Below are 24,010 nucleotides of genomic sequence, written 5' to 3'. Positions count from 1 at the left end.
TCTACATGCTGCCCCTCTACAACATTATCCAAAAACACGATGTCATGTATACTGACAACACCCAACTTTACCTCATCACCACCTCTCTCGACCCCTCCACTACCTCTGTGCTGTCAGATTGCTTTTTAAAAATGTATTCATGGGATGTGGGCATCGCTGGCAAGGCCAGCATTTAATATCCATCCCTAATTGCCCTTGAGAAGGTGGTGGTGAGCCGCCACCTTGAACCGCTGCAGTCTGTGTGGTGAAGGTACTCCCACAGTGCTGTTAGGTAGGGAGTTTCAGGATATTGACCTAGCGACGATGAAGGAACAGCGATATATTTCCAAGTCAGAATGGCATGTGATTTAGAGGGAAACGTGCAGGTGGTTGTGGTCCCGTGCACCTGCTGCCCTTGACCTTCTAGGTGGTAGAGGTCGCGGATTTGGGAGGTGCTGTCGAAGAAGCCTTGGCGAGTTGCTGCAGTGCATCTTGTAGATGGTACACACTGTAGCCACGGTGCGCCGGTGGTGGATGGGATCCCAATCAAGCGTGCTGCTTTGTCCTGGATGGTGTCGAGCTTCTTGAGTGATGTTGGAGCTGCACACATCCAGGCAAGTATTCCATCACACTCCTGACTTATGCCTTGTAGATGGTGGAAAGGCTTTGGGGAGTCAGGAGGTGAGTCACTTGCTGCAGAATACTCAGCCTCTGCTCTGCTCTGCTCTTGTAGCCACAGTATTTATGTGGCTGGTCCAGTTAAGTTTCTGGTCAATGGTGACCCCCAGGATGTTGATGGTAGGAGATTTGGCAATGGTAATGCTGTTGAATGTCAAGGCAAGATGGTTAGACTCTCTCTTGTTAGAGATGGTCATTGCCCAGCACTTGTGTGGCACGAATGTTACTTACTATTTATCAGCCCAAGCCTGGATGTTGTCCAGGTCTTGCTGCATGCGGGTACAGACTGCTTCATTATCTGAGAACTTGCAATGGAACTGAACACTGTGCAATCATCAGCGAACATCCCCACTTCTGACCTTTGTGACTCCAGCCACTGGAGAGTTTTCCCCGATTCCCATTGACTTCACTTTTACTCGGGCTCCTTGATGCCACACTTGGTCAAATGCTGCCTTGATGTCGAGGGCAGTCACTCTCACCTCACCTTTGGAATTCAGCTCTTTTGTCCTTGTTTGGACCACGGCTGTAATGAGGTCTGGAGCTGAGTGGTCCTGTCAGAACCCAAACTGAGCATAGGTGAGCAGGTTATTGGTGAGTAAGTGCTGCTTGATAGCACTGTTGACGACACCTTCCGTCACTTTGCTGATGATTGAGAGCAGACTAATGGGGCGGTAATTGGCTGGATTAGATTTGTCCTGCTTTTCGTGGACAAGACATACCTGGGCAATTTTCCACATCGGGTAGATGCCAGTGTTGTAGCTGTACTGGAACAGCTTGGCTAGAGGCGCTGCTAGTTCTGGAGCACTACAGCCAGGATGTTGTCGGTGCCCATAGCCTTTGGTGTATCCAGTGCACTCAGCCGTTTCTTGATATCATATGGAGAGAATCGAATTGGCTGAAGACTGGCTTCTATCTTGTCTGACATCCAGTTCTGGATGAGCCGAAATTTCCTCCAACTAAACATTTGGGAGACCGAAGCCACTGTCTTCAGCCCCCCATCACAGACTCCATCCTCCTCCCTGGCCACTGTCTCAGGCTGAACCAGACTGACGGCAACCTCGGCATCCTATTTGACCCTGAGCTGAGCTTCCGACTCCGTACTCTCCATGACAAAGACCACCTACTTCCACCTCCATAACATTGCTCATCTCTCTCCCTGCCTCAGTCTACCTGCTGTTGAAATCCTCATCCATGATTTTGTTGCCTCCAGACTCAGCTACTCTGATGCTCTCCTGGCCGGCCTCCCATCTTCCACCCTCCATAACCTTTAGCTCATTCAAAGCTCTACTGCACGTATCCTAATTCGCACCAAGTCCCATTCACTCATCACACCTGTGCTCGCTGACCTACATTGGCTTCAGGTCCAGCAACTCCTCGATTTTAAAATTCTCGTCCTCATGTTCAGATCCCTCCATAGTCTTGCCCTATCTCTTTAACCTTCTCCAGCCCTCCAATCCTCTGAGAACTCTTCATTCCTCTAGCACTGACCTCTTGTGCATCCCCCACTTCCTTCGTCCCACCGTTGGCAGCCGTGTCGTCAGCCATCTAGGGCCTAAACTCTGGAATTCCCTCCCTAAACCCCTCCACCTCTCTATCTAAGACACTCGTTAAAACCTCCCTCTTTGACAAAGATTTTGGTAACCTGTCTTAATGTCTCCTCCTTTGGATCGGTGTCAATTTTTGTCTGATTATTGTCAGATTACGCTCCTGTGAAGCTCCTTGGAATGTTTTATTACATTGACGGCGCTATATAAATGCATGTTGCTGTTGATCAAAAATAAACAATTAAAAGCTGACAAGTTCCCCGCCCCTCCTTTTTTTAACATTCTCCATTCCTTCACAAATTTCCACATGTAATTGATGGGGATATATTCATCAAAATTCAAAAATTTTAATCTAATAGAAGTGGAACATAGCATCAGCAACATTTTATATTTTATTCATAGCAAACTTTGATTAAAATGTGAACAAAAATTTTAAATCTCTAATATGACCTCTTCATCTTCTATTGTTGCTGATGGTGCTTCCATGCTTAGCGCCAGCTGCATGCTCCTCTATTTAATTACAGCTTAAATAAACTTTACAATTTAAGAGTGTATTTGTTTACACAAATTCATCACCACAATTTTAAATTACTGTTGAGGTTAAACTGTATTTTAAAACTGATGCTTTCTGCACTAAGCTGCATTTGAAGATAACCTACACCCTGTCAATCTTATACCCATAAGGGAAGTACTAGATAACAATTAGGTAAGTGTTGTTGCACTCCATTTATGGAAAAAATTCATTTTAAAATCAATAATAATTTCAAAAGCATGCTTTGTGGAAAAAGTTACTGTAAGCACTGACTTGTATTCCAAGGTTTCCTTCTTTCTCTGCCCGTTCTCATTCATTCCCCTTCTCCCACTCTTTCCTTTTTTTTCTCTGTCATACTCTCTACTTCCCTCTTTCTCATCCTTTTTCTCTTTCCATTTTTCTCTCTCTCCATTGTTTTCTCCCATCTATCGTGTGCACAAGTGCATGCTTAGCCAATGTCTCTGTGTCTCCCTCACTCACCGACCTGCGCTGTTGTGTGTCTTTCTTTTTCTTTTTCTTTCTGTTGTTTTCTCAATCTCTCTCTCTTTCATTATCTCTGTTTCTCTCACACTCACTCTCTGTGTTTATCTCCAACTCTGTCTCTCGTTCTGTATGTCTTTATTTCGTTATCTATGGGCCTGTCTCTGTTACTATCGTGCATGCATTTCCCCTCTCATGTGCCTGTACACTTGCTACCTGCCTCCCTCTTCCTCTCTCTCTGCCTCTGCTCTTTCTTTCTTTCTTTCTTTCTTTCTTTCTTTCTTTCTTTCTTTCTTTCTCTCTATTATATCTTGCTCTATAATTTGTCTCTCTCTTATATCTATCTCTCTCTATATATCTATCTCTTTCTCTATCCTTTTTTGTCATCTCTCTCTCCAACCCCTGGCATCCCTCTCTATCTCCTCCTGTGCACCACTCTTTTGGTAATTGTCCACATGGTTGTTCATGTATGAGTCTGGAGACAGTGAACATCAGTGCTCTACTTAACTGTGCAACCCATCATAGCTGTCTTCACCCTGGCATTCAACATACACTGCAGAGGTCATTGAATAGTGATCTGGAGCAAGAACTTGATTTTTTTTTCTTTGTTCTTAGCCCAGATCTGCTTTGATAAGTTGTAGCACCCCACTGAGAGAGGCTAACTCAACATTTATATTTAATTAATACCGAAGATAATTAAGCTAGTTCTTTCTTCTTTGCAGTGAATTATGATGTTTCATCTGCAAAAGATCTGCTGTTACTAGCTAATTCAACAGAAGAACAACAGAAATGGGTGAGTCGACTGGTGAAAAAAATTCCAAAGAAACCTCCTGCACATGATCCCAACTTCCACAGATCTTCGCCCAGATCCTCAATGCGGGTTCCGCCTAATCAATCCATGAGGCGGCCGAGCCGACAGCTTCCCCCAACCAAACCCAGGTAAAATATTATTGATATGTTAATTTTAAGGCTATTTCTGATACATCAGTGGGGTTTTGGACAGATACATTATAAGTTAGTATAACCCTATCTTTAAAAGGTTACATTCACTATTCTGCTATTAACAGTGTGTTCTTTAACCTTTGGAAGACTGAACATCATCTGCAATTTCCAAAAATATGTATTTTTCATGTTTAAAGATGTGTGTCCCCATAATTATCTAAATTGCCCTTTTCCATGATCTGGATATTTTGAAAATAAATTAGTTCAGTTCTTGATTTTATAAACTTTTTAAATTTTTTCGCTAATTTCTACCCTTCCATTTCCATAGGCCACCCCCATGTAAGATTGCATAGGTCAGCCCCACCCAGAGTTTCAGAAATCGCGTATGCGCCTATGCTGTTCATTCTAAAAGCTATCCTTATCCTTAATGTTCCCATATGTTAATCTGTTGCCAAATTGATAGTGCTGCCTTACTTTTCCACAATTGCAATACTGTTTGCTTTGCCAATAGTATTGCTACCAATAATTTGTCTTGCTGTTGGCCATTTTAAAAACCCTTTGTTGATGTGGCCCTTGTACTGTGTAGTTTTAACAGTGTCATGATGAAATTAAATTATTCAGGAAGCAGGACATAATACACAATTTACATTTTACCAGTACAACAAACCAATTTAACTCCTCCTCCCATAATTCTGTTTCTCATTGAAAAGTCCCAATGATGTTGATAGAAATTATGGAGCCATACAGCTTTAAACTTTTCATTAAAATAAGTTGTCAAATTTTATAATATATAATCATTTTAAAATATAAGAATTTGCTTTGACCTATGGAGTAGGAGACCTAAATTTGAATCTTAGTCTTAACTAGCATTTGCATTCTTCACAAGAAGGAGAGAAAAAAGGCTTTTAGGATTGGCAGAATTTGATCCTTTTATGTATCACTCAATTGTGCCTTCTGTGGTAAATCACTCAAAAAGCAGCATTCACAACATCTTTGAGAAATCGACAAGCTGGGTTATGCTATCTGGGAAGGAAGAATAGCTACGACTAACTTTTTAAACAGATGATGGTACACTAATGTGCTACACCATGGCGTGATACCTGCAGGTTCTGACCTTTGATATCCCACGAGCAAAATTTCAGTTGATCTGCATGGGAAGGCACAGTCAGGAAGTGAAGCACTTCCTCAGAGGAAAGGCAGTCAAATTCACCATGCCACACTTTCCTTGATTTCACCAGTGCACAGGAAAACTCCCACTCCCTTGGTCAGACGATAATTCGTGACGAGGGGGAACCTAAAAAGGGTGGAAAAATAACTTTGAGAGGGATTAAATGGCTTTTTGTTTTTGTGTGTCAGGGGCAGCCATGAAATACAAGTAATATGTCTAGATGGATTTAATTGGAATAGTAAACTTTTTTAAAGGAAATGCATTAAAAATTTGTTTGTTTGTACCCTTAATTTTATCTGATTTCCTCCTTTGGAGGAAGTATTTGCAGCTCAGATAGTTGGTGTTTCTAAACTATTAGCTTTTCAACCATCAAGCTGTCACTTTTACTCTTGTGCTCCATCTATTGCTAGCTAAGAACTGACAAAATATAACAGTGGGGAGGCATTGTTGGGGCTTAAAGTTGCAATCATTTAATTGGGAGGCAGTTGCTGCATCACCGTGTTTCTGGATTGCCATTTGAGTGTTTCTATTATAGAAATGAGAGTTGCAGTGATTCTTCTTGGATTTTCAGAACAGCAAACCACAACTGCAATTTTTGCATAATTCTACAGCATTCTTCATTACTTTAGTGTATATTGAACCATTTTACTAATGCTGCACATTTTGAAGTGTGATTGCATGTACCTTTCAAAAATTTATCAATTTTATCGCATCCCTCTCCTGAAACATCAACTCCTTTACCAGGATATGGTTTCTGGGTATCCTCCGGTACCCTACTCAAGTAGCCATTACAGTATTAATGTATGAGCCTTGACCGTGATTATCAGCAGGCAGTTTGGCAGCAGGGATAATCACAGCCCAGTTTCACTTGTTCTCATGTGCCGTCCACTTGCACCAAGAATTGTTGGATTGCGATGAGCAGAAGCTTTAACTGATTTTCCACTTCTTAATCCAGAACACTGAGACCACTTGTATTGCATCTAATGCCGATAGACATGAGATCAGCTAATTCGATACAGACCAGGGATTGAAACTGGTACATTGTCTGTCTGGTTCTGCTGCTCATTTGGTAAACCCGCTGAGCCTGGCCGAGCCATCCAGGTGCTTTCATACTATGTGCTTAATAGCTCTCTAACATGTAAATATTTGCTTCTATTTCTATCTTTGTCGCTATTCTTGTAGCTCTGACTCTGGCCCCATTCTTCGAATCATCCTACATTGACACACTTTAATAACACCAGTAAGTTGTAGAGGGTCACTTTCATTTTGCTTAGCATGTAATGAACACTAATTTTAGGGGCTTTGTCTTCACCACTTTATCCTGCATGTAAAATTCTGCAAGAAAAAAAATCAGAGTTGTGTACTGATATTTTTGCATCTGCATCTTCTTTGTAATCTGCATGCAAACTGAAATTATACTTTAAATTTTGAGCTCCCAATTCATGCTTCGAAATGCAGTATCAGCCCTGTTAGATCTTAAAAGTCACCAGATCATACACCTACTAAAATTGTCATATATATTCATTCAGCTCTTGCATTTGTATAATAAAAGTAAATAATGCTGCAAATAATTTCTTCTGCGTTTAATGGAGGAGCACATGATGTGTACTGTTTTTGATTTCTTCCTGCCTTCTGAAGGCAATGACTCATAGATCCACAGGCACAGGCAGCTTTCCGATACCTCGTCCAACTGCCATTTTCCATTTGTGGGTCTAGACAGTGGAGTTGTACATCTGAAAAGAAAAAGTTATTGATTGTAAAGAAATGTAAAATATGAACGCTGAATTGATGTGCATTCCCTGAACTGTTACAGATTGCTTGATATGGCCTTTAAAGACTTGGACTGGCCATTTGATGATGATGATGATGATGATGTTTTTGATTTTTGAAGATGTTTTACCTAAATGGGGTAACCTATCTGAATGTTTTGAGTTTGAAGTCTGCAGTGATGTTTAAATGAAGCATGGTTTGGCTTGTGCACTACCAAAATGTTCATTGAAAGCAACAATTACAAGAACATAGTTTTGTAGCAGCAGACAGTGATTGCTAAAATAGATCTGGTGCTTTAACCATACACATAGTTAACAGTTCCATTGGTTTTTTTTGGCCACTATAGGCAGTGCTGTCTGATAATTCAGTGCCTGGTTTTCATCAAGAAGCCAGTCATGGGAATATTTTTTCCCAAAAGTTTTCAAAATTCTGCAGAAAATAGTGATTTTTTTTTTAAAAGGTAATTTTAAAAATTATTTGTGTTGTATTAAGTTTTGTTTTTTGACACACAGATTCTATCTCTTGATTAGAGATTCTCCAAAACAAAACAAAAGTAGGGTGTCATCTTTTATTTACAGTTAATAATAAAAAGAAACCAACAATCTACCGCGAAATACCGCCAAGAATTAAATATTGCAATTTTTTTAATTAATGAAATGACTGAGTAAAATAAAAGCTTCGATTGATTCTGTCCTCCAGAAATAATTATGAGCTTTCTTTGAAGCTGTGATGACTTTTGTGACCTTGTAAACAAACATACGCCATTTGCTCTGTTCTCTGAATGTGTGGAAATTGTAGTAAGCTATTTTTGATCGACAGTTGGTTGGAGTACAAGGAACAACTTTCACCACAGATGAGAGAGGCAGATATAGGATTCTTGTAACTTTGCTCACCAATTCTGTCGTGGATTCTGGAATTACAAGCTATGGGTTCAGCAAATGTACTTTAAAGTTCTGTAACTGTTACACTCATTAATTTGAAATTTCCAAAATATAGAATTTAACTGAAAAAGCTAAAGATCTTCACAATGAGATATTTGGAGGTTATAGGGGAGATTACAGAAGGTACACCCAGGAAAATCTCCCTTTGTGTGAACAAGGCATGGTAAACTAAAATATTTGACAACAGTAATTCTTGCAACTTAGCTGTAAACTTTTGGTATAATTAGTTACAACATAATTGACTATTAGGTAGGAAAAACATGCCACAAGAAGAGCAAAAAAATGATTGCACAATTAAAGCAGCATTGGACAGACTCTACCTTTCTGCTTAAAGCCATCCGAGAATGTTCAGCGATTGAACTAAGTAGCAATTATCTTAGCCTTCGAGATGTTAAGCAAAAAAAACAATATTTTATTTTATGCTGCATATAAAAATTCTGTGCCTAGAGAACAGCAATATTTAATTGGCTTTTTAATATTATAGATAATTTAGTGTGAAAGAATTTACTTGTCAGTCTGGATGTGCACTTGATGGCTAACTGCTCTCAGTTATGGTTATGTATCTGGCACTGGTACATACAACACACATGTCAATATGTGTGTTTTATTACAAGCATGCAAATTATAGTATCTGGTGTGTTTTGTTTTCACTGTGCATGTACTTCTAGCTGCTCTATTGATTTGCAGAGTTTTTAAGACAATATAAGGGGAGATTCTTTAACTTTTATAAAACATCATGCTACTAATTTCAGAGAAAAAGGTCTCTCCCTCTGACACGCTAATAAAGCTGCGGATGTAATTATGAATTTAGCTGATATTTGATACTGGAATTAAGCCAAAAGTATTAAATCCTGTATTTTGGAACACCATTAAAATATAAAAGCATTTGCTGAATCAGAATGCATTACTGTATTAATATCTTGTATTAATAGACTCTACTCATTGTATGGCTGAAGCAACTGGACTTTAGCTGGTAACTTTCATGTTAGTTTAGGGTGTAGTTATACTGCCACTTGTGCATTGATGCAAAATGTAAGTTCCCTTTCTTGGAGGTTGTCTTGCACCAATTTAAGTTTGCACCTAGTTTATGAAATAGACTGTCAAAAGCTTTGAAATACAAAATAGATAAGCTATTTAAGCTCAGATCATCTTTACAGATTTTATAAACTGGAGATCTGTTTTTGTAATTGTATTTGTAATTAATTTTCCTGTTCTTTTTCCCCCTTCAAATATCCTGCCTTACATAACTGCCCCATCTAAGAAGGCAAGCTAATAGAACTGATGCTAAACTCATGACAATGTATAGCCAAATACTAAGAGTTGTGCAAAAGTAGCTATGGTTCCTGGTTGTTTAATTTATTTCTTCTCCTTTGTGGGGAAATATCTGACCTCTGTTCTGTATCTACCGGAGGTGGCACAGTTGAGGGCAGGAGCTCGCTGTGTGGGACGTTGCCATTTTCTGGCGCAGTGCATTGGCAGTTTCATAGCTAAACTGGACCCTTAAATGGTGTATTTGTTACATTAACTTGGTTTATGCTTAATTATTTGGAAGTCTGCACTTGTGACCTTGTCAGTAGTCAGCAGGAAGGGACGTTAGTCATCTTCATCTGTTCCTGATTTGGTCACTGTAGCTGACGGCAAGTAATTTAAAATACATGCTTATCTAGCTTGACTATAAATTGATAACCACAATTAATTTTCATAATTAAATCTATCTGAATTACCTAAATATAAACACAAAGATCAATTATGTGATTACATGAAGAATCACTTAATTTTTCTTTATATTATGATGGGTTACTGTTTACGTGGAAAGTGCAAATTACTAATTTGTGCAAAATTGTGTTTCGTTGAACTTTGGATAGTAATTTCTCAGTTCCGACAACTTTGAGGAGATTGTGCAGAACTTGCCGAGTCTAAATTAAATTCTGACGGATTCCTAATAAAAATATAATGTTCAAGATTCGTGATTGTCAAACGTTGTTACGTGGTCTGCTCTCAGTGGAAAGCTCCCCTGTAATGTCTTCGATTACATCTCAGCCATGCTTTATGTCTTCTATGTTCAATTCTCAAAATCATAGAAACATAGAAAATAGGAGCAGGAGTAGTCCATTCGGCTCTTCGAGCCTGCTCCGCCATTCAATATGATCATGGCTGATCCTCTATCTCGATACCATACTCCCGCTCTCTCCCCATACCTCTTGATGCCTTTTGTGTCATGTTTCTTCAAAAATAGGAAGCAGCAGCATTTTGACAGTAATAATAAGCGCAAATTCAGCATTTTCAACTTTTCAGAACAACTTTAATAAGCGACATTGGGATGGAATAAAAGTATGCTACCAACATGATGGTGTATTTTAAACAGCATTTCCTTATTAAGTAGATCTGTTGGTTTTTTTTCTCCTGACACAATTCAACATAAAGTAGATACTAACTCAGATAGCAGTTAGCGATAGGTAGATGTTGCAGTTGCTAGAGGCTTTTGGTGTTCTAGTTCTAGGTTAAAGACATGTTTTAAATCCATTTGTCTTTTGTTTCTTTTTCAGCTAACTGTCTTCTGGGGAATGCAGTCATACTGTTCAAGGTGATGGGTTTCCTTCCTAAACAAAAAAAGACTCTGTGTAATATACTTTTTGACATCCAAAACAAGAGTGCACAAAATGCTGCAATTTATTTTATATAAAAAAAAGCTAAATGTGACTGTCTCAGTATCTCAGTGGTTTACAGCACTTTGCAGCAATGTAGAATTCTAAATTTGGGAGCAGTATTGGTCTGCTGCAGTCCCAAACAGCAATAGAAGTTGATGTAAAGATGTCCCCAGGTTGTTTTTTATGCCTGATCTACACAAAGCTCTCTTGGATATGATACTACTTGGCAACCAAGTGAAATAAACACTAGATTGGTTGGGACACAGAATGCGGTAAATGTGCCACTGTCCGATAGACCGGAACGTTGTAAAGAAGAATGACTAATTTGTGAGGTGGTTAAATCAGTTCAACTAGAATAAGAAACCAAATGTACCAGATGGTCATGTGAAAGTATGTTGTGTTGGAACAGCCCAAGAGAGCTTTGAAATTTCAGAGTGTCAGTCATACGTTTTCAGTTTTATGCAGAATAGTAATTAGTCAAAGGAAACCTTCAGTGGTCTTGGCACAAAGTACATCATATGGTATGTAGAAAGAACAAGCTTTTGTTATCACAGTTGCATCTATGCACTTGTATAAAGCCATAGAGTTTAACAGATTTGCTTATGAGCATATTATAGGAAGCTGCATCTGAAAGGAATGTGGGAAACTGCAGCCCTTCAGATTGAGGAAATTTTGGAGAATGTTATCAGTCATAAATACACAGTTTATAATGGGCAACCCCGTGATTTTCATTTCATATATAAATAACGCCTTAATTTAACATTTTTCTAAATGTTTGCCCATCCTGTTAAATTGAAGTTTACTGATGACTGTTGTAATGGAAATTAAATGAAAGTTTATTGTTAAGAAAAATAGTGCACTATTTTTACACGTAACCATTTGCATTTGCATTGGCCAATTTTGAATGTGTTTCTATAAAATTATTGAAGAAAATATTTCAAGTATGGAATCTTAAAAAGAAATCTAGCTAATGTACAACTGTTACTACCCATTGAAACTGAGAAATATACAAAGGAATGACATGGTATTGGCCCATTCAATTATATTACTGTAATAGCAAATTTATGGAATTTGTAATCCTTTAGACTCACTAAGTGCTATGAAACCTTATTTGCCTTGGTTTGTGTACCAGTCTAGATGTTTTATTTTCATTATTATTTCTAAAAAAGAGCATCTGTGTCTGTTATTTTTACTACATTCTCACAGCACATATATAAAGATTTTCACAAACTCTAAAATGATTTAACTAAAGTCATACTGTAGATGTATTTTAAAGTTTGTATAGAGTTCTCTAACACTGTAGCTGTAGTGTAGACTCTAGTACGGTTGCAGTAGTTTGTTTCGAGGACTCTGAAGTGTAGCTGGGAAGCTGAGGCCTTGCAAATGGGGCACTCATTCAGATATATTATTTTACATGCCATCTTACAAAAATACATAATTTATATTGGCTTGGCCATTTTGTATTTATAAAGGCTATCATCTTGAAATGCATGTTTTATACAACTACAGTATGCTAAAGATAATGTAAAACATATTTGACAATAAAACCATTATGTAGCCTTCCAATTTTTTTGTGTTTTGCATAGTCATTAATTTGGTTTCTGACCAATCTCTTATATACACACACATTGACATGTGAAAGCCATTAATGCTGTTTTTGGGCATACAAATGAAATCTAATCTTGACTTAACTCTTCGGCTTCAAGAATTTTCAGTAAGCCTAAGAAAGCGTTGCTTTATCCTATCTTGCAGTCTTCCTGTCCTTTCATGTGGTTTTTCCACATTGACTGTTTTTTCCTCCCACCTCCCCCCACCCCAATCTTTTGTATCAGTTGCATTTGTGTTTGTCCTGCAATTGCAAACATTTCTTTGCAGCATCTTACCAGTTTTCTGCTTCTTGGTACAAATTTTGAGTCAATTCCTGTTGAAGCAGTTAGATTTGAATTACTGTGAGGTTCTATGTTTATGATTTGTTTAAATTTAATTAAACAATTAAGGTTCCAAATGTAAATCAGGAGAAAGAAATCTATCCTGAATTGTACCAGCAGGTAGGTAAGTTGTGGCTCTCATGAGATACTTGACAGAGTAGTCATGCAAACAACCATGCTACAATTAATTTTTTTCTGCCTATTTCTTCTTCCACTAATCTCTTAACTGCATTAACTCCCTTGTTGGAGTATAGTTCCACAGGCAAGCTCTGGTACTTCACCCAAGTGGCTGTTACTCGGGTAGGAGCACTGATGGTGAATATCGGTAGGTTATTTGGCTAAGGAGACATCATAACTGAGTCCAGTCCTGACCACACCCAGTGTCCACTTACACAAGCACAGTAAGGATTCCTTGATAGGGAGAAGGAGCTTGACTGATTTTCCCCTGCCTGACCTATGGGCATAATGTAAGATTTAGCTCCACTAGCACTATTTTGGCTGAGATAAGCTAACACAGCACAAACTGGGATAGGAGATCTTTCTGGTCTGTATGGCTCAGCTAGTCACTGGACTGACTCAGCCATTAGGGGAGCAGCATGCTATCGTTCTAAGGATCCTGTAATGTTGTGAATATCAAAAATATCATGTACTATGTGTTGTGTTGATATTTGTTTGTCGATACCAGTTTACCCCAGACAAAATTTGAGAAAAAAATGGAAGTGAGAAGGCCTCAGCAATTGACATTTCTGACTTTGCCTGCTGATAAACTGAGTCTCGGGCTTGTCCCAAGGCCCAGGCTTTTAACTTAGTAAAATTTCAGGTACAACTTAATTTTAAAAAAAAATACTGTTACTTAACTTACTTACATTTTCAGTTATAACTTTTAAATGTTTAGAATTATTTCAATTTAAGTTTTTGGTGTGGAATTTGTTGAGTGACATGATTCTCAGATCTGATTGGTTCATGCTAACCAAGAGGTGTCATCAGTCAGAAAGGAAATAGGATCATTCATGCAAACTAATGCTAGTACACCAGTACTTGCTATTCGAGAGGATCTTTTCCATCGCTGACCGCTAGAGGCAGAGGGCCTTCTCCGTTCTTCCAAACTGCGGTCTGCCAGATTTCATTTCACAGTCTACACTTACTGGCCCAGGTCTGGTTGTATAACAGCAACTTTCAGCTGTGGCATATGTGACGCCTATGATTGTGTGTCTCAAGCCATTTTTTGTAGTTATTGGTGGTAAACTTGTAGTTATTGGTGATAAACTAGAATCCTCATTGTTATGGGGCATGGCACTTTAAATATCATTTGTATGTTAGACTATTTAAATACACTTAGTTTTAGAATATACTGAAATTGCATGTTTTTTTCCTTTGATATTCAGCACATATTAAGTGTGTTTCTTTTTTATGTCCTATATCATGCTACTCTTCAAATAAAGTTTAAATTGGATCATAACTAGGTGCATTATACAGCCACCACTAGGCACCACACTATGTAGAGGTAGATTAGGATCTATGATTTTGAGAGGAACCCACAAGAGTATGACAGCATATTTCCATTATGTTTGATCTAAATATGTATGAAGTTCTTCACATACGTTGCATCAAAAACACACTTAATAACTCCCACAGAAATCTGCACAGTATTGCACATTGGTGTAAAATAAATGTTGTGATTAATTAAATCATCATGTAGTCTGTGTCTGTTCTGTAAACACTCTCTTGACTAGTTACTGTTGAGATGCAGGGCTCCAGTGGGCAGCAGATAGGACAGCAGCAACTTCAAAAGAGGACGTCAATTGCTGCCATGGTTCTTGTGCTACCAGCACTTCACCTCCTTCAAGGACAGTTGTTGTCACTACTTACACTAGTGCCTGTTGATTATCATTGAAGTACATGCTCATGTTTCAAACAGTGACAATGTTGTGCAGCATGCAACACAGTCACAGTTTTGGTGACCTTCTCTTGCAAATGTGCGATCCTTTTATTTGAGCATGTCCAAATGCTGCTCGATCGGCACCCTAGGCGGGGCTTTGATGCATTTTACTGCATGTCAGCCCTCAAGTATGTGTGTGCCAAGGGGTCTTAGGTCTTAAGTACCTTTCAGCAGTCCGGTATTGACCACCTCCTTTGGAAGAGATTGGTAACATTAAGACTAATGCAGAATGCATGAATCATAGGAATTCACAGGGAAGCAGACATCAATGTGAATAATCCTAAATCAGTGATCACATACCAATTGCATATTGAGGGAATGAAAGCCCTTTTGAATTAGAATAGAAGTTTACAACATGGAAACAGGCCCTTCGGCCTAACATGTCCATGTCGCCCAGTTTATACCACTAAGCTAGTCCCAATTGCCTGCACTTGGCCCATATCCCTCTATACCCATCTTACCCATGTAAATAGAATCATAGAAGTTTACATTAAATAGTTTACATTAAATAGAATTAAAATAGTTCACTTTACAACCTTCAATAACAATGATTTCAATAACTGTTCCCATTTTTTCGATCAGCTAGTGCTGATAATAGTTCTGCTGCTGCCATTTACAGCTACTCCTGATCAATCTTTTGTTTCTTAACCTGTCCCATTACCACCATCCTTGCCTTGCACCGTCATCCCTTTTGTCATTTAATCACTCATGCCCTCTACTCTATCACAGACCTTCCCTTTTGTTCTTTCCTCTTTCCCCCCCCCCCCCTTTCCCTGGCTTTGTTCTTGCTTAAAACCTTTAACGCTTTTAACTTCTTCCAGTTCTAACGAAAGGTCTTTGACCTGAAACGTTAACTCTGTTTCTTTCTCCACAGATGCTGCCAGACTTGCTGATCTTCTCCAGCATTTTCTGTTTTTATTTCAGATTTCCAGCATCCCCGCAGTATTTTGCTTTCCCTTTTGATTTCTGTATGACATGGCATTGCTGAATGGAGCTGGAATAATCACATGCTGATAATTACTTTTTGAACATTGGGGAAACCCCATAAGAGATCCCCTAAGCCTTGGTCCCTTTGAGATGCAGGTAATGCTCTGTGGCAAAGCTAATATATTGATAGAACTGGCCAAACAGTGCTATGTGACCCCGTTGAATGAATGGCATCTCACCTCTGTAAAATTCCCCTGTTGTGGCCTGTTAGCCACATTAAAATTGAATGTGGTTGTTACCTTGACTTCTACAGGGAAATCAATGCTGACAAGAGACTGTCTTCAGGAGGTAGCACTGGTCAGTAACCACCTGCCTGATGGCCTAAGCCTGGAAATGCATCTGTTAAGGATAGGTAGCTTCTTGACCTGTACATGCAGCACTAGGAGTATTTGATGCACCTGATCATAAGCCTTCCAGGCAGCTTTCACTTCTGCTGTGCCGTCCATTCCTGCTGCTCAAACAGGGAAGCATTGGGCAGCATTAGAAAATTTATTGTACTTAATGAAAAACAGCACCAATTATTTTTGAGCTGCTGACAAGTCTTTAATTGACATTATCAAACAGAGAATGATAATATAAGACCAGAACATTAGTACTGTACTAATTTGTTTTCACAGGACTGATAATTAGGCATGGCACCTCAAATGCCAGGCGATGCACCTAGCACTTGTTGGTTTTCTGCTTTTAACGCCAGCCATTGTGGGTGCCTGGCAGTTACAAATCAAACCCCACTATGAAGGGTCTAAGTTTCATCTGCAAGATCTTCATACAAGAGCTGGATGTTTGTGGAAGGACAGAACTTCATGATGGCACTTCAAGATGTAACTCCAGATGGAGCCTGCAAGTGTAACTTTGATCAAACAAGATATGACTGATTATGGTTCTAAATGTTATCAAGAAAAAATGCCAAATAATGACTACCTAATTTCTCATATTGAATATTTCATCTTGTAAGTCTCAAGAAAATCCTGATTAAAAGAAAATCTCCATTTAAGAAATCAAACTAAGGCTGAACATAGGCGTATACTGAAGCCTATAAAAAAGATGAATTTGATTTTTTGGGCATTATTCTGTTTGTACATTTTGAAGATGTGATCAGTTAAGCATTGTAGCAGTTAGTGTAAGACAACTTGGCTATGAAAATTCACAATTATGCTGGCATGCTGCTGCCGTAATGGCTGGAGCCTAGATACGACAGGTCCCAGCCTTGCACTTAAGTATCCAAATAGCCTTTTGGAGTCAGCATCTGTCTGCCTCAAACAAGGGTGTGGGGCCAGGGCCCTCCTATATTGGGCATTCCCTCATCTCTGGTCTCAAAGGGACCAGGCATATAGTTGGCAGTGTATGCCTGGTCAGATGAGGCATACTTCTCCTTTAATTAGTGGTTGTGAGGTTCACCTGGCATGCAGGCTAGGATTGTGCCCTGGACCCGCCCAAAGAAGGAAACATTTTTTTTTAGTTTTGAAGCAGCCCTTCAAAACTAAAAAAATGACAACAAGATGCCCCAGACACTGGGGCATCTTGTTGTCATTTATAGTGGTGGACCCCTCTCCCAGACTGGCCTTCTCTGATGGACTTTTCAGCATGTTCGCAATAGCAAGTGCCCTAGATGCACCCCAGGGCACCCACCACTGGCACGCAAATTAATATCACCTCCCTCTGATCCTACGAACTTTGTAGGGGTTAGCAGCAGAGGCTCTTAAGCCAGGATATACTGCCCTGCGCACTCCTCGTATTTTTAATGACAAACTTGTTACCTGGTGAAGAACTTGACTCCTAGGTGAGCTATGTGAAATCATGTGTTGTACTTTTGAAGACAGTTGTTAATCCTTTTGTCACTAATATAAGTTTATGTGATTTCCAAATGTAATGTAACCTAGCAAGAATAATAATTTGCATCATTATTTGAGTATTTCTCTGGTGTGTCTTAGGAAATCATGTTGTTGTGCTCTTGCCTGCCACAATGTGCTTTCCTGTTAGTCAGTCATAGAGCTTTCCACCTTTTTTTTTCAGTACCACCATTTTTTAAACTTAAATTTATTCTGCTATTTTTCCCTTTTATCTGTGGGCTGTGTTGTACTGTGCCCCCTTGCCCATTAAGAATAAGTTTGAGATTGTTCAAATTTCACTTTGGATCCTTTTACTGAGCACAGGAGAGTTTTCCTATCATCCAGCAAGATTCAAACTCAGGTCACAGAGGTGAAAGGACAATGTGCTGACCCCATGGATGAGATTTCTGTCCACTCATTGTCAACGGGAGGAAACCTGGCCTCTTATTTTGTCATTGGACTGTCTCTTACTCATAGTATATAGAGGATGTATAAAAATGTAAAAGGTTAGCCACAAAACTAAACACTTGTGTGTCTAAAAACAGGACAATATGATTAAGGGACTAAATACAATTTTGTTAAAGATCATTAAAGTTTTTTTTATTGCTGATTTTAACGCCTGTTTTTCAGATTCTATTTTTAGTGTCAAAATCAGGGGAGAGAAATTGGACCTGCAACATCGGCAAGCAGTGTCGGTGATTCTGCGGCAAGCTCAAGCCTCCTATCTGGTTGCAGGACACTTGAATTAAGCAAATATATCGTATTTGAAGTCCCTAATAACTTCAATCTTTACTAACAATTCAGCAATCAGATTTTGTCATCAGTCCGTGACATCTCCTGCCTTTGGATCTTAGCGAAGTGATTTTTAAAAAAAATTCTATTTTCTTCAACCTGCCACATTAGAGCAAAGTTTATCTATGCAGAGAATTGAGTCACCATTTCTTTTGTTTGCAAAATTGGACCCAGAAGTGCGCATACTGACTTCACAGGTGCGATGTATGTGCATCTCTGGACCTGATTTTAGGTGAGAAAATTTTAATAGTTTTTCTTCACTGCCTTCCCAAAAGCATACTGTAAAGACCAGTGAAAATGTATAAGTATGTATACTATACCTCCCCTGCCTCCCAAAGTATTTCATATTATTGTAAAACAAAATAAAGATGGACCGTAAACACTCATTAATGGAGAAACCTATCTTTCACTTGTCTGGTATTTGGGGGATAGAGGACTGAGCACACATTTAGGGCATCACAGTCTAATTAATGAGCCCGGCTGAAAGCATTACATTTTAATGAGTGGTAGATCGGCATCAGCTGCTGAAAGGAATTGAAAATGTGGAAGTATATCTTTCAACGGCTTCAGTCCAGAAACATGACCTTACCTCCTTACACTACATAAAAGGACAAGACACATGGAAGGAAAAGACATCTCTCATTGCAATTATGTCTCTGAACCAAGCAACCGTGGTAATTTCTTCTCAAAATTTTCTGGCAAAATAAATTATGATTTAGGAAATAAAGGACTACTAGGATAATCTGTGAACCAACAGTAAACCTAGAATAAGAAACGCTGTGCAAAACACTGTGATGATCACAGACAGTTCAGCAAATATAGGCAGGATAGGATACACAATGGTGAGTTCTGATCATCATGTTAAATTTATGTAAAAATGGACATTGTCACATGAAAAATATTACATTGTACAAGTGAGGTTTCTGTACAATAATACAAACCAATATTGATGTTTAAGCTCCATCTTTACTAGTTACTGTATTTCTATTATCTATATATACAAATTGTTATAAAGGGGGCAAAGTACAAAGCAGGCTACTACATCCTTGATGTGCGTTCTCTATTTCTTAATCTGCAATCTGTGTTAAAATTTACAGGGATGCAAGCATGAAATTACATTAAAAATTGTTTTCTTTTATAAATTTTGCCAACTCACATTTTACCCTAGTATTAGAAAAAAAACTTCAGAATAGTTTTCATAAGTTTGCTACCCAACATGTGTAGCTACACATGTGGAAACATACAGTGGAATGCTGCTTATCTAAACTAACTGGTGATCCAATATGTATAATTTTCAACATAAGCCAAATATCATCAAATGCAGGGCAATATTGGAATGAATGAACAGTTAGCTGCATTATTCACTTATTCATTTATGATAATGGAATTAATACACTGCCAGATCTCTGAATTATTCACTTATCCAAACGGGTTTCCCCAAAGTGATGTCTATTTTATTTGTTTTTCTCCTTCATCTTACTGAATCAACCGTAGCTGCCTAAATTGAGGAATGTTAATGCTTGCACATGCCCATGAAAAGTTCATACACACATTACACCACGCCCTTAAGTTTATTGTTAACTAAAATGGTTTTGTGATGGCTTACACAAATCAGTCATACTTATACCGCATCAATACATAGCATAGTTGAAAACTGCAAAACAATTTTGTTGCTAAAATCAATTAAATACTGAAGTTATTAAATATTTTAAAACCTGACCATAACAGATTATTTATAAAAGAAATGTAGAACTGCAAATTATTAACTTTTCTGGGAACTTTTTCCAGTGGGAAGAAAAAATGTGATTGGTTTTGGTTGCCAACTCTAGTCATTCATGACATTGTACTGCAGGTAAATGCCACAGAAGTAAACTTTCCATTAAATATCTGAGCCTCACTGAATTTAGAATTTGGGGAGTAAAAAGTCATTTTTATTTAAACAAGTGAAATATGAAAATTTAAATATGAATTAATCATCAAAAAATCAAACTTTTTAAACCCTTAAAAACCACTAGATTTGAACTTTAAGTAGCCCTACAGTTAAATTATTCTTTTCAAAAAAAAATCGAAAACAAGCTGCCTTAAAAATATTCAACCTTTATTAACTGAATCTCTAATAACTTGGTAGGATCACTTTGGTACCCACAGTGCCAACTACTGTCGATACTAATAAAATATTATGAGTGTAGAATCCCCTGACTATATTGTGGCTTCATACTTAAGGCACAAGAAATTTTGTTCTACCTCTTGTATGGAAAATAATCTGGGTTTTGTCATACTTTAATGCTTTATTATGTCAAATAATATGTAGGAGCTGACACAACGAATAAAGCAATGATCATGAATTACTCCTTACATCATTGCACCATCCACTGTATCTAGGTCTGCTGAGCATATATTTTATTTTGAATGCAAATAAACTTCGTAAATCAACATAAGTTTCCATACATTAAGTTTTGATTTCTTTATAGTTTGTATTTACTTCCTTTCCATTCTGTTTTTTTTTCCTTCTGATTCCACTTCTCTCTTTCTTTCTTCCATTCAAGTCTCTGCTGTTCTAGATACCAAAGTAATTTACTTCTGCGAACTTATTACACATGCTCATACTCCCAAACTACTGATGTGCAATCCCTGATACCTCCCATTTTTGTGACCCTTGGGGCTCTGATGTTTTTAACTTTTTGTTTCTGGGTCCTGCCACCAACTCCACCTGCTCCTGAAATGTCTGCTTGTTCCTGCTTTTGCAATGAGGTATGGAACACTACTGGGAGTTGGTGCTATTCCAGCCTCCCCTCCAAAGGGACCCTGGCATCCTGTACCTAGTCGTCATGGGTGGACAACTAAACAGTACATCCAAACTGACACAGGCAGGATTGGCAACCTTCTTTATAAATCATGTTTTTAAACCTACATGACCAGTTTTATTTTCCACATCTCCCTCATTCTTCCTTTAACCAAGTAAGGTCATAAGGAGATTAATTTGATCACTCCTTTTATTAAATGTCACTGTTTCCAATTATTTAGCTTGTTTTTTTCTTTGTTCTTATCAAGGTGATGTGTGTGCTTTCCATAACAAAATCAGTATTAACCTTGGATACCACCTTAAAACAAAACAAAAATCTCACTCTTTAAACATACTGGTTCAAAACAAATACAGATCCATTTTTGCGTGGGCAATCCTAGGTTCACTCATATTAAGTCCCAGTGTTTCTCCCTTCCACCCCCCCATCCAATTGGTCCATATGAGAATCCGATTTCAGAGGTGCATCAGAAATGTCAGATTGTCTTCACAGCAGTTATCACAGTGCAGTGATAGTTATGGAACGCCTTTTGTTTTGAACAAAATATGAGAAAAAAACTTGCATCACATTGTCCCCTTTCACATCCATGCACTTTCCTTTGCTTCTTAAGATATAAATAAGTGTTTCAACCAATTGCTCAGGCTTGTTAAAAAATTGCTAATTTTCTGATTAGCAAATAAATGCTACCTAATTTCATTATTTGGACCCACTTACTCCAGAATCCCAAGTTAATCCTCTCACCAAAAAGAAACATTTTTTAAAAATGACCATAGTGGAGAGTTTGCTCCCATTTGTATATTTGTTGGTGTTGTCCTTTAAGAGTCTTGAAACTGCAGGAGGTCAGGTCCATCACATTTTTAACTCAACCAACCCACTTTATTGTGTCTGGATCTTTCTAGGAGGTTCCACTGGTTTCCAAAATGGGTTATTTAATCAACCTCCCATTGGTTGTTGCTTCCCAGTTCCTGGTGTACAAGGGTACCCTGCTCCAAGCACTGTTTTTGTGTGTTTGCCATTTTCCTCTGATAGCCTTCTATAACCATGATGTTTATACATCTGCTTCAACTATATGTTACCTCTTACTGGACCGATCCTTCAAAGACCTAGTCATAATCACCCCTGCCACCTGTCACCACAATACTTTTGACTTAGACCTTTAAGCATTACTGTTGATTGACCCAATTTTGCCTTAGATCAGGGATGTTCAAACTTCAGCCGACATTCCACATAAGAAACAGGCCTTCTTGCCTATGATGTAGGCAAAATGTAAGCATCATACACAACTGTTGGATTCAAATCTCTGCTTCCGAGAGTTGCCAATTCTGACATGGCTCACGGTATAAACGAGGGGAATGAATATCCTCAAGCTTCTCCCACTGCACCACCATAACTTTGCCAAAATCCTTGTTTACATTCAAAGTTATGGCAGCACAGTGGGTGCAGCCCTGTGGAATTTCACCCCCAAGGTGATTGAAGACCAGAATCAGTATTGTGCTATTTTAAGTATGCTGTATTGAGTGCTCATGCAAGGAAAATAACAGCATAAGTTTAATTTTAGTAGCTTTAGTGAAGTACAACAGTAATGTCTTCAATAAAGTATTTCTTGAATTCAGTTTTGTATTCTAATCGCTTATATGATGTTCTGGGGCTTCGTGGTAAGCAACTATGGACAACAGGTAGAAGGTTTGGACACCTCTGCCTTAAAGGTTTGATTGTTACAAACCTGTACTTGAGTTTATTACTGTTACAATATTATGCTATCTCTAATGTAATAGCCTTTATCTTTTTATTTTTGCTTGGATTTGTTCCTTATGGGTATAGCTATTGTAATGCAATATTCAAAAAGTACAGTATCAAAAAAATTGACAAATTTATCCTAATCCAACTACTGTAGGTTACAGTAAATGTCTGAATAGCATCTATTGAGGATGAAGAGACTTGAGCTGAATAAAGAGATGCCCTGCCATGTACTTTAATCAGTTTCTGTCATTGACTTGATCCAGAATAGAGTCTACTCAATCATATACTATGCCATGTTCAAATTGATGGCTGTATGAATAGCACATCATTTAGATATAACAAATTGTAATCAACATTTTTTGAGTAGCTCCTAAATTCCCTCTGCATATTTGGGTTGATTGTTCTATTGTAATATGATGCAAAGACAATGACTAAAGTGTTGCTGGATGATCATCACCAATGCAGCATTTTTGATTGAATCCAGAAAACCAGTTGTGTAATGCTGGCCAGAGTGCTGCTCCTTGCCATGTTTATTCCTTTTTCTTTCCAGCCTTCCTGTAGTAGATGATGGTGGTCAAAACCCATATATTCAACAGACATAGAACCACATAGCGTATAAGCACTGGAAAGAAAATTAGAACTATTATATAAGATGTGCATTTTTATTTAGAATTATTATTGACCCATGCATAAAAATCAAGTCATCTGCTTTTATTATAGAAGTTTGTAATTATCAAAAATATTACTGTATCTTAATTTGCATTTACTTAAAGTACACAAACATTCCATAGGTGCCTTTCCAGGGCCAGTGGTGTCAGTCACTCCCATAAATTCTCAGTGAATTACTTTTACGAGAGTTGACTCACGCTGCCCTATATCTACTTGCACAATAGGCCCAGGAAGGTAACCATATCATCCCTTTGTACTCTGGACTGGATACTCATGTCTTCTGCATGAATATCTCTTCAGGCTCTATGAAGGCAGACCAAGCAAACACTTAGTGAGATGAGGCCAGATACAAATCAATAAGCTGCTTTATTTTGCAATAAGGTGAATACATCGAACAGGAGTTACTTAGTTTGAACAGTACAAGATATCTTCCCATAATAATACAAAATAAAGAACATGCCACACTTCCCCAACTCGGGTTGTCTTACTTGACGTAAAGAAGATATTTTCTAATTGTTCCTCCAGCATTTCTGACTTTGAGCCTGGCTAAAGCTTACACAGTTCTCAGTTTAAAAACCTGACTCCCAATACATGGGTCTTTGTTCACCTCTTTTTATGTGCCTACCAGAAGATGGGGCTTAGT

The 24,010-nt window shown here is 38.3% G+C and overlaps 2 protein-coding genes across 7 annotated transcripts in view; one reads left to right on the top strand and one right to left on the bottom strand.

Annotated features, from left to right (window-relative positions):
- Positions 1 to 12,248, top strand: part of rock2a (rho-associated, coiled-coil containing protein kinase 2a) — a 203,307-nt gene extending 191,059 nt beyond the window's left edge. For 3 of the 5 annotated variants that reach the window (XM_067984276.1, XM_067984272.1, XM_067984277.1), the window contains 3 exons: positions 3,936 to 4,152; positions 7,137 to 7,232; positions 10,581 to 12,248. In XM_067984276.1, coding sequence (XP_067840377.1) covers positions 3,936 to 4,152; positions 7,137 to 7,212 — 293 coding nt within the window. In that variant the 3' untranslated portion in view covers positions 7,213 to 7,232; positions 10,581 to 12,248. Of the gene's footprint in view, positions 1 to 3,935; positions 4,153 to 6,505; positions 6,564 to 7,136; positions 7,233 to 10,580 lie in introns of all 5 variants that reach the window. The other 2 variants (XM_067984273.1, XM_067984274.1) reach the window with 2 other exon arrangements.
- The window catches only part of slc66a3 (solute carrier family 66 member 3), a 61,230-nt gene continuing 47,534 nt past the window's right edge, over positions 10,315 to 24,010 (bottom strand). Inside the window, exon 7 of one of the 2 annotated variants that reach the window (XM_067984279.1) lies at positions 10,315 to 10,634. In XM_067984279.1, coding sequence (XP_067840380.1) covers positions 10,549 to 10,634 — 86 coding nt within the window. In that variant the 3' untranslated portion in view covers positions 10,315 to 10,548. Of the gene's footprint in view, positions 10,635 to 18,984; positions 23,321 to 24,010 lie in introns of those variants that run through there. The other variant, XM_067984278.1, reaches the window with a different exon arrangement.

Source organism: Heptranchias perlo, chromosome 5, assembly GCF_035084215.1.
Source record: "Heptranchias perlo isolate sHepPer1 chromosome 5, sHepPer1.hap1, whole genome shotgun sequence".
Taxonomy (NCBI): Eukaryota; Metazoa; Chordata; class Chondrichthyes; order Hexanchiformes; family Hexanchidae; genus Heptranchias; species Heptranchias perlo.
The sequence above is the reverse complement of the archived record's forward strand: the minus strand, read 5'-3'. Positions and strand labels throughout refer to the sequence as shown.